Source organism: Chenopodium album, chromosome 1, assembly GCF_948465745.1.
Source record: "Chenopodium album chromosome 1, dcCheAlbu1.1, whole genome shotgun sequence".
In the NCBI taxonomy this organism is placed as follows: Eukaryota; Viridiplantae; Streptophyta; class Magnoliopsida; order Caryophyllales; family Amaranthaceae; genus Chenopodium; species Chenopodium album.
The window spans coordinates 88,981,425-88,993,341 of NC_137834.1; the positions used below are offsets into that span (position 1 = coordinate 88,981,425).

The 11,917-nt window shown below is 36.0% G+C and overlaps 1 protein-coding gene across 1 annotated transcript; it reads right to left on the minus strand.

Moving 5' to 3' along the window:
* Positions 1-7,449: 7,449 nt before the first annotated feature.
* Positions 7,450-11,155, minus strand: LOC145625491 (uncharacterized). The gene is made up of 7 exons (XM_081678519.1): positions 9,548-11,155; positions 9,371-9,461; positions 9,070-9,227; positions 8,899-8,950; positions 8,711-8,790; positions 8,522-8,615; positions 7,450-8,196 (listed from the first exon to the last, which is right to left on the minus strand). Exons 1-7 carry the CDS (start codon positions 10,418-10,420, stop codon positions 7,718-7,720), a joined length of 1,827 nt encoding a protein of 608 aa, XP_081534645.1. The 5' UTR covers positions 10,421-11,155; the 3' UTR covers positions 7,450-7,717.
* Between the last annotated feature and the right edge of the window lie 762 nt (positions 11,156-11,917).

Here is an 11,917-nt window from a genome sequence, read left to right on the forward strand (position 1 = left end):
GCAATTTTTAATTTCAAGCGAAAAAAAGTCAAAATTTTTAAAATTGAAGGTTAATATCCATGCTTTTTGAGAAATTTTGGAGGTTTCATAGCTCGGTGTCGAAAAGTTTTGAAATTCTAGGGAATACATCTCGAGGTCATATAATGCCGTTTGGAACTATTTATGATCATTATATGTTGTCATAAATGTTCGTAGTATGTTTGAGTTAATGAAATCCGTGCAAATTGTAAACCGGTAATTGGCCGTTTAAAGGCAAATTAGATGGTTCCATCTACCCAATTCAATTGGACTCCCAGAGGGTATTAGGGACCATGATTAACATTTCGGCAATTTTTATTTTCAGGCGAAAAAAGTCAAAAATTCAAAAATTGAAGTCTAATATCCACCTTTTTGAGAAATTTTGGAGTCTTTGGAGCTCGGCGTCTAAAAGTCTTGAAACTCTAAGGAATACATCCCGGGGTCATGTAATGTCGTTTGGAACCATATGTAATCATTATTTGTTGTCATGAATGTTCGTGGTAGGCTTGAGTTAACGAACTCGGTGCAAGTTGTTAATCGGTAATGTGGTTGTTAAAGTCAACTTGCATGGTTCCACCCACCCAATTAGACTCCCGGAGGGTATTGGATACCATGTTAAACATTTTGGCAATTTTTATTTTTAGGCAAAATAAGTCAAAAAATTCCGAAATTGAATTTTTGAGAAATTTCTAAGGTTTTGGGGCCCGGTGTAGAAAAGTCTCGAAATTCTATGGGATACATCTCAGGGTTATGTAATGCCGTTTGGAACCATATATGATCATTATTTGTTGTCGTAAATGTTCGTAGTAAACTTGAGTTAATGAAATCCGTGCAAGTTGTAAACCGGAAAATTGGTCGTTTAAAGGCCAATTGGACGGTTCCACCAATCCAATTGGACTCCTAAAGGGTATTAGGGACTAGGGTAAACATTTCGGCAATTTTTACTTTTGGAAGAAAAAAGATTCAAAATTCCAAAATTAAAGGCTAATATCCATGCTTTTTAAGAAATTTTGGAGAATTCGGGGCCCGATGTCGAAAAGTTTTGAAATTCTAGGAGATACATCTCTGTATTATATATATAATACCACTTGGAACCATATACAATCATTATTTGTTGTCATAAATTTTTGTGGTAGGCTTGAGTTAATGAAATCGGTGCAAGTTGTAAACCGGTAAATTGGTCGTTTAAATGCAAATTGGATAGTTTCACCCACCCAACCGGACTCCCGAACGCTATTAAGGACCAAGGTAAACATTTTGGTAATTTTTATTTCGGGTGACAAAAAGTCAAAAATTTCAAAATTGAAGGATAATATCTACACTTTTTGTGAAATTTTGGAGGTTTCGGGGCTCAGTGTCGAAAAGTTTTTAAATTCTAGGGGATACATCTCGGGGTCATATAATGTCGTTTGGAACCATATATGATCATTATTTGTTGTCATAAATGTTCGTGGTAGGCTTGAGTTAATGAAATCAGTGTAAGTTGTAAATCGATAAATTGGCTGTTAAAGGCAAATTGGATAGTTACACCCACCCAGTTGGACGCCCGGAGGGTATTAGGGACCATGGTAAACATTTCGGATATTTTTTTCTTTCCGGGCGAAAATAAGTCAAAAAATTCCAAAATTAAAATATCCACGCTTTTAAAGAAATTTTGAAGATTTCGGGGCCCGGTGTTGAAAAACCTTATGATTTTAAGGAATACATCTTGGGGTCATATAATGTCCTTTGGAACTATATATTATCATTATTTGTTGTCATAAATGATCGTGGTAGGCTTGAGTTAATGTAATCGGTGCAAGTTGTAAACCGGTAAATTGGTTGTTTAAAGGCAAATTGGATGGTTCGACCCACCTAATTGGACTCTTGGAGGGTATTATGGACCATGGTAAATATTTTGGTAATTTTCTTTCCAAAATCAAAGTCTAATATCCACGCTTTTTGAGAAATTTTAGAGGTTTTGGGGCCCGGTGTCGAAAAGTCTTGAAATTTTGCGGAATACATCTCTGGGTCATATAATGTCGTCTGGAACCATATATGTTCATTATTTGTTGTCATAAATGTTCGTGGTAGGCTTGATTTAATGAAATCGGTGCAAGTTGTAAACCGTTAAATTGGCCATTTAAATGCAAATTGGATGGTTTTACCCACCTAATTGGACTCTTGGAGGTTATTAGGGACCATGGTAAACAATTTGGCAATTCTTATTATCGAAGGAAAAAAAATCTAAAAATTCCGAAATTGAAGGGTAATATCCATGCTTTTTGAGAAATTTTGGATACATCTCGGGGTCATATAATGCCGTTTGAAACCATATATGATTATTATATGTTGTCAGAAATGTTTGTGATAGACTTGAGTTAATGAAATCGAAGCAAGTTGTAAAACGGTAAATTGACCTTTTAATGGAAAATTGGATGGTTCCAACCACTCAATTGGAATCTCGGAGGGTATTAGGGATCATGGTAAACATTTTGCCAATTTTTATTTACGGGCGAAAAAATGTCAAAAAGTTCCAAAATTGAAGTCTAATATCCACGCTTTTTGAGTAATTAAGAAGGTAAAGCCATGATATTTTAGGGAATACATCTCGGGGTTATATAATGCCGTTTGGAACCATATATGATCATTATATGTTGTCATAATTATTCGTGGTAGGCTTGAGTTAATAAAATCGATGAAGTTGTAAATCGGTAAATTGGTCGTTTAAAGGCAAATTAGATATTTCCTCCCATCCAATTGGACTCCCGGAGTTAGACCATGGTAAACAAGTCAAAAAAAATTCATTTGCAGGTGAAAACAAGTCAAAAAATTCCAAAATTGAAGACTAATCCACGCATTTTGCGAAATTTTGAAGGTTTCTGGGCTCTGTGTCAAAAAGTCTTTAAACTCTGGGGATTAAATATCGAGGGTCATATAATGCCGTTTGGAACCATATATGTTCATTATATGTTGTCATAAATATTCGTGGTAGGCTTGAGTTAATGAAATCGATGCAAGTTGTAAACCGGTAAATTGGCCGTTTAAAGGTAAATTGGATAGTTCCACCCACCCAATAGGACTCTCGGAGGGTATTAGGGACCATGGTAACCAATACGGAAATTTTTATTTCCGGGCGAAAAAAAGTAAAAAAATTCCAAAATTGAAGGCTAATCCATGTTTTTTGAGCAATATTGGAGATTTCGGGGCCCGGTGTTGAAAAGTCTTTAAATTATAGAGGATAATTATCGGGGTCATATAATGCCGTTTGGAACCATATATGATCATTATATGTTATCATAAATGTTTGTGATAGACTTGAGTTAATGAAATCGACGCAAGTTATAAACCGGTAAATTGGTCGTTTAAAGACAAATTTGATGGTTCCACCCACCCAATTGGATTCCCAGAGGGTATTAGAGACCATGGTAAACAATTCGGCAATTTTTATTTGCAGGCGAAAAAAAAAAGTCAAAAAATTCATAAATTGAAGGCTATATCCAAGTTTTTTGAGAATTTTTGGAGTCTTCGGGGCCTAGTATCGAAAAGTCTTAAAATTCTAGGAAATACATCTTAGGGTCATATAATGTCGTTTGGACCCATATATGATCATTATTTGTTGTTATAAAGGTTCGTGGTAGGCTTGAATTAATGAAATCGGTGTAAGTTGTAAACCGATAAATTGGTCATTTAAAGGAAAATTGGATGGTTCCACCCACCCAATTGGACTCTCTGAGGGTATTAAAGACCATGGCACACATTTCGGTAATTTTTATATCCGGGGCGAAAAAAAGTCAAAAAATTCCAAAATTGAAGGCTAATATCCACGTTTTTTGAGATATTTTTGAGGTTTCGAGTAGAGCTGTCAATTCGGGTAAACGTGTCGGGTTTGGGTCGACAAGAGTGAGTCGGGTCAACTCGGTTTCCGGTCCATAACCAATGTGGGTCGGGTTTGGGTTTGGGTTTGGTCTTGCTTGAGTTGGGTCACGTGGGTTCATACTTCTTATCGGGTTTGGGTCGGGTTAATATCAGGCGGGGTTACATTCGGGTCGGTTGAAGAACAGGTCTGGTTTAATTCGGGTTAAAACGGGTAAGGGTAATTCTCGGGTTCGAGTCGGGTTCGGTTCATGTTAATAATTTGCGGGTTATAATCAGGTCGGCTCATTCTCGGGTTTGAGTCGGGTTCGGTTCAAGTCAATAATTTGCGGGTTATAATCAGGTCGGGTCACTTTCAAGTAGGGTCATTCTCGGGTTTAAGTCGGGTTCGGTTCAAGTAAAAAATTTGCGGGTTATATTCAGGTTGGGTCATTTTCAAGTCGGGTCGGTCATTCTCGGATTCAAGTCGGGTTATGCTCAAGTCAATAATTTGCAGGTTACAATCAGGTCGGGCTATTTCCAAGTCAGGTCATATTCGGGTTCAACTAAATATATATAAATAGATAATTATCATTTTTATCAAGCTAATTATTTCCTTTGACTATAATATATATGGCAATATACTAGGGAACTATAGTCTATAATTTTGGAAGATAATTATCTCCTTTGACCATACAACAAATGCATACTATATTTAACCCTTAAATTAGAGGATGATGTTCCTTTCTTTTGCTAGCCTGGACCGACTTGGTCTCCCTAGACAAAATGTTTTGATCAACAATAATAAGGTGGTCTAAATTGTATTTAAGGTGATTTAAAATCGGGTCGGGAGCAATTTGGGTTGAAATTAGGTCGGGTCAATAACAAGTAGTGTTAATTTCGAGTCGGGTTAGTAACAGATCGGGTTGAATTTTTGGGTTGGGTTGGGTTAGTAATAGGTCTGGTAAAATTCGGGTCGGGCCAATAACAAGCCGGGTTGAATTTGGGTCAGGTCAATAACAAGTCGGGCTGATTTCAGGTCGGGTTTCACTACTAGAAAATAGACAAATAACGACGGAAAAATTCCGTCGGAAACACCTTGTTTTCCGTCCGAAAACCCGTTTCCGACGGAAATTCCGTCGGAACTGGTTGTCGCAAAACCCTTTGTCGGAAAATGGGAGTTTTCCGACGGAATTTCCGTCGGAAACACTATTTCGACGGAAATTCCGACGGAATTCAGTCCGTCATAAGTGATTTTCAGGCCCGAAACAGTCCGTCGGAAATTTCCGACGGACCGTATTCCGTCGGAAAATGGTTTTAAAAAACAAAAAAAAGGCCTCCCACCACCCCCACCACCAGCCCACACCACTAGCCCCCTAACCCATACCACCAGCCCACACCAGCATCAGCCCCACGGACTCACCTCACACCAGCCCCACGACCTCACCTTACACCAGCCCCTAACCTCCGTCCACAAAAAATAAATCGAAATATACCACAAATAATACGAAATTAGCACCAAACCAAATCGAAACCAGTAGATCTAATTCCGAAATTAAGTAAAAAAAAAAATCAAAACAGGGGAAAACGAATTACAGTAAAATTAATTAAATAAATATACAATTATCCATAAAATTTATATCCTAATATTACAATTACTTCAAAATTTAAACACAATCAGAAATTAATCAAAAAAATAAAACTAGATCTACAACCTATTCTGAATTAAACAAGATCTACAATACTTGTGCAATTGTGCAGTTGACGATTCTCGCAATTGACGTTGTTGCGCGTAGCCGATGTTGTTGTGGCCGTCGTTGTTGTTGCACGGTGATTGTGGTGTTGTGGTCTCCGTTGTTGTTGGTGGTGGCGGTACAGTGGTGTTGGTTGTTGTTGGTCAAGGATAGAAGAAAGAGGGGAAAGAAGAGGAGAGAAGAAAGAGGCGGACAGAGAGAACAGAGGGAAGATGGAGAAGAAAAGAGAAGAAGGAAAAGAGGCAGACCAGGAGGAGAGAGAAAGAGAAGAGAGGAAGGAAAAGAAAAGGCGGACCAGGAGAGAGAAAGACTGGAAAGAAAAGAGGGAAAGAAAAATGGGACGGAAGAGAAAAGGGGGTTAGGGTTAGGGTTTAAAGAAATATTTTTTATTTCTTTTTTTTAATTCATATTCCGACGGAAAATCCGTCGGAAATTTCCAACGGAATATTTATCCGTCGGAAATAACCATTTTCGACGAAATATTCCGTCGGAAATTTCCGACTGATTTGCAACGGATTGCTTAAATTTGTCGGAAATATACGACGGAAAAAATCCGTAGAAAATTTCAAATTTTCCGACGGAATTACATGTCCGTCGGAATTTGCCTGTTTTCTAGTAGTGTTTGTAACAGGTTGGGTTAAATTCGAGTTGGGTTAGGAACGGGTCGGGTTTAATTCAGGTCAGGTTAGTAACAAATCGGGTTAAATTCGGGTTTTGACGGGTTATAACGGGTTTGGGTCAATTTCGGATCTAGTCGGGTCCGGTTCAGGTCAATAATTTACGGGTTACATTCGGATCGGATCATCTCCAGATCAGTTCGGGTTCGGGTCTCACATACTCGGGTCAACTCGGGTTGGGTTGATTTCAGGTCAGGTCAGGTTGAGTTTGGGTCACCATTTTTTCGGATTCAGCTGGGTCGGTTAATAATCGAGTTTGAGTCGGTATTTCTGGTCGGGTCAACTTTTGACAGCTCCAGTAATATAGTCGTTAGCTTCACATTTCACACAATGAGTTTTACTTCTTTCATAGTGTAACTTTATCACTAAATATATAGAAACTTTTATACGTAACTTTGATCATTTTAGACTAACATTATAACTTATATCTATTGTAAATCCGATTTATATATAAGTTTATATCATAAACTCATTTGATATGGATAAGCTAGGTAAAATTAGTTGGTTAAAGTATAAAAAATATATACTATCTAAAGTCTACAATCATATCCAACTCAAGTCACAATAATTAAGGTAGTGAAAGTATGCAACGAAGTCCAGATAATGGACACATTTAATGGAGGTCCAACTCACTTGGTTGATTATAGGTTTCTTTTGGTGCGAAGATAAATGAAGGATAATGTAAGGTTTACTACATGAACATGGATATTTAGACTAGATTTTACATAATTGGTAAATTATGTGTATTTGGGGCGGGCTACATGTCATGATTTATTAGGCTAAAAACAAAATACAAGGTACGTCTAACGCTTAGTGGTAAATGATGGCTAATAATTATCTTATCTTAATTGCATCTAATAGTAAGTGATTTGTTCATCAGCTGTTATTATGGTACTATCATATTCCAATTTAATCATGTACTCTTACTAATTTGTTTCAAATTCCATGTTTTAATATGATATGAGTAATCAATTGAGCAGATTTGAGTTTTACACGATGGCACAAATTACAAATAGATATATAGAGTTTTACTTCGTATTATCTTATTCTAATTGTCCCAATTGATAATGTCTTGGGTTGTTATAAATTGTACAATAGCTAGTATGAAGCAATTTTAAGAGAAACTATAAAGTATAAACCCGTAAATTTACGAAAATTTCCTCCTCTGTATAACTTTGGTAATCAATTACCATATACAAGCTGAACTACTCAATAATACTACACAAACAAAGAGCAGAGAAACCAAATGTTACATACAATCACTCTACTTAGGCTTCAACTACCCTTTGAAGAATTAATGAACAACCAAGAGATTGTTACTCCCAAGTAAGCCACTATACTATATTTGCAAAAAAATGTATGTACACTATATGAATGATACACATTACAACTAATTGTATGATTTTGGTTGTTGGTATTCTACCTATATAATCTCTAAACTCTAGTTGGGAGTCCATAGTTATGGAACGTCGTGATCTTTCCATACGAATTAGCTGTGACAATCACAAGCCCCCATGTCGGAAAATGAGCAACATTGTTATTATGCCCTTCACAATGGTCCTTAGTGTAGATGGGAAGCATGTCCTCAGGCAAGATGGCAGAGCTCTTAGACGCGAACAAGTTGATTAGGTTCACATTAGGAGATCGGTTTATAGAGGCCGTTTCATGGTTGGTACATAAGCTACTTGAGGCCTTTGGCAATGTTGTAGTACCACACCAAGGTACTGCAACACACACACCTTCAGAGTAGAAATGCTCACAAGAACGAATAGACTTTGTATTGCTCGATGATGATTGATCTGTTGTTAAGTCATGATTCCATACATATACGCGTGAATCTTGTCCAATTGATACTATATGACTCCCGTTTGATGTAAATGAAGCTGACATTTGACTTCCTGACTTGTTAAGACCTGCAGTAGGAAAGAGCAGCAAAGTTAAGTAAACTGTCCTGTATAAAACAAAAGATGATACTACACGTTTAAGATTAAGGTTAAATACATTCATATTAGGCCAAATTGGTTTATAATTAATATAAGACTTGCTAGTTGTTTAGGTTACAGCTGGAACGAGTCAAAAATAGCTCGATCACCCAAGCAATTATAATCAGTATGAACCACAACTGTTTTTTAACTGATTTTTTTACATATTAAACTGATTTTTGCTGATCTTTCCTTATCAAAACATATTATTATTAGTCAAATATAACATATTACACCTATAGATTTGGATCCCTACCTCGGAATCTACAGACAACATCCATCTTGTCAAGGATACAGATTTTAGAATCTTCTGACGAGACCATAACCTTCTGAGAGTCTTCTGACGAAAACTGCCAACAGAAACAGCAGAAAAATTCTTAGAACAGTTTTGACAAAATCACTAAAGAATGTTAGTAAAATAAGAAAATCAACTTTAAGGCCCAACCTGTATTCCTGTAATCCTATTAGTGGATGATCTTTTGGATACATGAAGTAAAATATGTGCACTAAGCTCGAATAATTTCCCTAGATCATCAATAAACAGAATCTCAGAAAACCGGATGGTTAAGAATAAAGCGAAAACTAAAGGCAATGAAAGCAACTTAATCCAATCTTTAATGAAGGAATATGTACCTTTTGTCTCATAGAACTGGCAGCAGCCACTAACAGATCCTACGACGAATGCCTGTTTACAGAAAGGATAAGATCAGTAAGATGGTGACCTTAAAGAAATATATCCTGTATTATAAAACAGAATTTACAGAAAGCATTTCATAAATATGTAAGCATGTAGTTGAAACATACCTGTCCATCAGGCTGGTAACATACAGCTGTGACTGCATCTCTGATATCGGCCCAGTCTAGAACCCGGTGCTTTGATACTCCCCATACACGAACTTTTCCATCGATTGAACCACTTATGAAGTAACGATTGTTTACAGGATTGAATTGAACACAAGTAACTGATACAAGACAGAACATGAACTTTAATCAGGATCATTTGATTCTACAAGTCTTAATCATACAGTACTACTTTACTACTTCATATTATAAAAGTATGAGATTTTGACATGAAAAATGTAGTCTTTAAAGATTCAATACTCACCATAATCAGTATGATGGAAAGTGTTGAGACATGTATCAGATCCAAGTTTCCACAGACGAACAGTTTTGTCCATAGACGACGAAAGAAGATACTGAAACACAAACAAGTTGTACTAATTTAGTCAAAAACATGCTGAATGTAAAAATATGCAATCAATGCAAAGTTAGTTAAACTTACATTAGAGTTAGACCAAGCAAGGTCTAAGACATCCGCGGTATGACCATGAAACTCTTGTACAGGCACCTCGTCGATTTTGAACATTTTGTCAGGAATTATTACTGGTGTTTCCACCTTCTTTTCTCTTTTTCTAGCACTACTACTTTCATCTGGAAACCTCTGAAGGCATGAATCTATCGTTTTAATGAGCCAAACTCGAACAACACCGTCTTCTCCACCAGTTGCAAGATACTGACCATCAGGACTAAACTTCATAGTCCAAATGATACCATTGTGAGCTTGGATTTCCTGTGCAGCAAACAACGCGCTTAGTTCCTTAAACTTTTTTTTGTTCACCTGTACTTTCGTTCTACTGACCTCGAATTTACGAGCCTTTTCACTGTCATCCACTTTGCCTCTCTGTTTCTTCATAAAATCATTCCACCAATGCCTAATTTTCTTGTTTATAGACTTACAACTATTGGAGGTTGATACCTCATCATCCTCACAAACATCACCCAAACTCGGCCTAATTTCATGATCCATATCATCATCTCCAATACATTCCCTTTCACAATCAATAACAGATGAAGCACACGAACTCGAAACAGCTCCACTGCTTTCCACCATCCTTTCCAACCCCATTTCAGCTTCAGCACCAGCAGCATCAGCAGAAACTGCATCGGCTTCAGACAATGAACAAGGATCAATAAAACCCATTTCGCGTAAGAAAGTATAGCGCCTTTCCTTAACACTCTTAAGCTCATTACTCCAGAATTCATACCCCAAAACTTCATTATTAGCAACAGAACAATGTTCAGCTGACATATGATCAACAGAATCAAAGAACTCATCATCCGCCTCGAAACATCTCACCTTGTGTTGCATTTCCATAAGCCTAAAAACTTACCAATATATAAACATCAAGATCCAAATAATTTTTTCTATATTTTATGTTACAACTTACAAGATATTTTCTTACTCACAACTTTAACCAACAAAATCCCAAACTCTAAGCCTTTTCCCTTTACTATTATCAAGGCCACTAAAAATGCTTTACATAAAATTACCAACTCGTTATAACCATACTAATAACTCGTCTCTTATAAAAAAATCGCAAACTTTGGTGTTGCTCGAAACTGAGGACTTAACAACCAATCAACAACAACAAAAAAACAGGATTATGGAGCAGTACAATGTAAGATCCCAATACAAGTAAACCCAAGAATTAAACAACCATGATTACGGGTTTTACCTCGGATTTAACAAAAAAATCGTTATAATAACACCGACTTTCCTATGATTGAGGCATTATGTTGAAAATGCAAGAGTCAAATTCCAACACAAATTCAATAAACAAATTCGAAAAAATTAAAATAAAAATAAGACCAAAATGATTGGAACGAAGTCCTTTGCATTGAGCCAGTAAGGTCAGTGAGGTTGTTTGGAGAGAGGAGAGAGGAGAGAGAAAATGGCGGAGGAAGGAAAGGGGTGATCATGGAGTTTAGGGGGGAAGTATGCTTATTTATATTTTTAAAGCGTGTGCAAATTTAATTTTTTAGTTATTTAATAATCTTTCCTTTAAACAAAATTAAAGGAAATTATTTTTCTAATTTGGGTAAGTTCCTATATTTTTTTGATTTCTTATAATTTATTATTGGCACCATATATGATGTTTTCATTGTTTTGTTATAATTTTCTTATGCGCCTTTACTTGGTCTTGCAAATAATGTGAAGAAAAAGTACAATAAAACCTCGAATAAGTAGATAATTGGATTGAGTAAACACCTATAATTAAAAGCTAGAACCAAAAAAATTTCAAAAAGTTTTGATGTAGAGAGGCATGTAGCAAGGTAGGTCGTATTTTGAAGTAAAATGTAAATAAGCGTGACTCGAGTTGGAAAAAAAAAATGTCCCTCTTTTAAAGTTCTTCCTGTTTTGACTTTTTTTGCAATACAATCACCGTTAAAATGAAAAAAAAAAAAAAAAAAAAAAAAAAAAAAAAAAAAAAACTTATAGAAACAAGAAGAGTATGACTAACAAATTAACAAGGTAATTGATCTAATAAGACTTGAAATATATGATTCAATTGTGTTTATACTACGATCTCACTTTCCCAAATTAATAATCATGTCACTCTAGCTAGTTTGATTTGTAATAGTATTTGTAGGGTTGTGAGCTTGTGAATTTGTGGTAACTATATGCATTTTTCAGTCTCATTCTCACACTGATAATTAGCCTTGATGAAAATCATTTTTTGGTGTCTAATGATCATTATTTTTAGGATTAGGTCAATAAAACAGTGGTAGCTAATATTGTATGGTGTATTCATCATATATTTGATATTTCTCAACTCCTAGTCCTAGTACAATGACCAAAAAAAAAAATGTT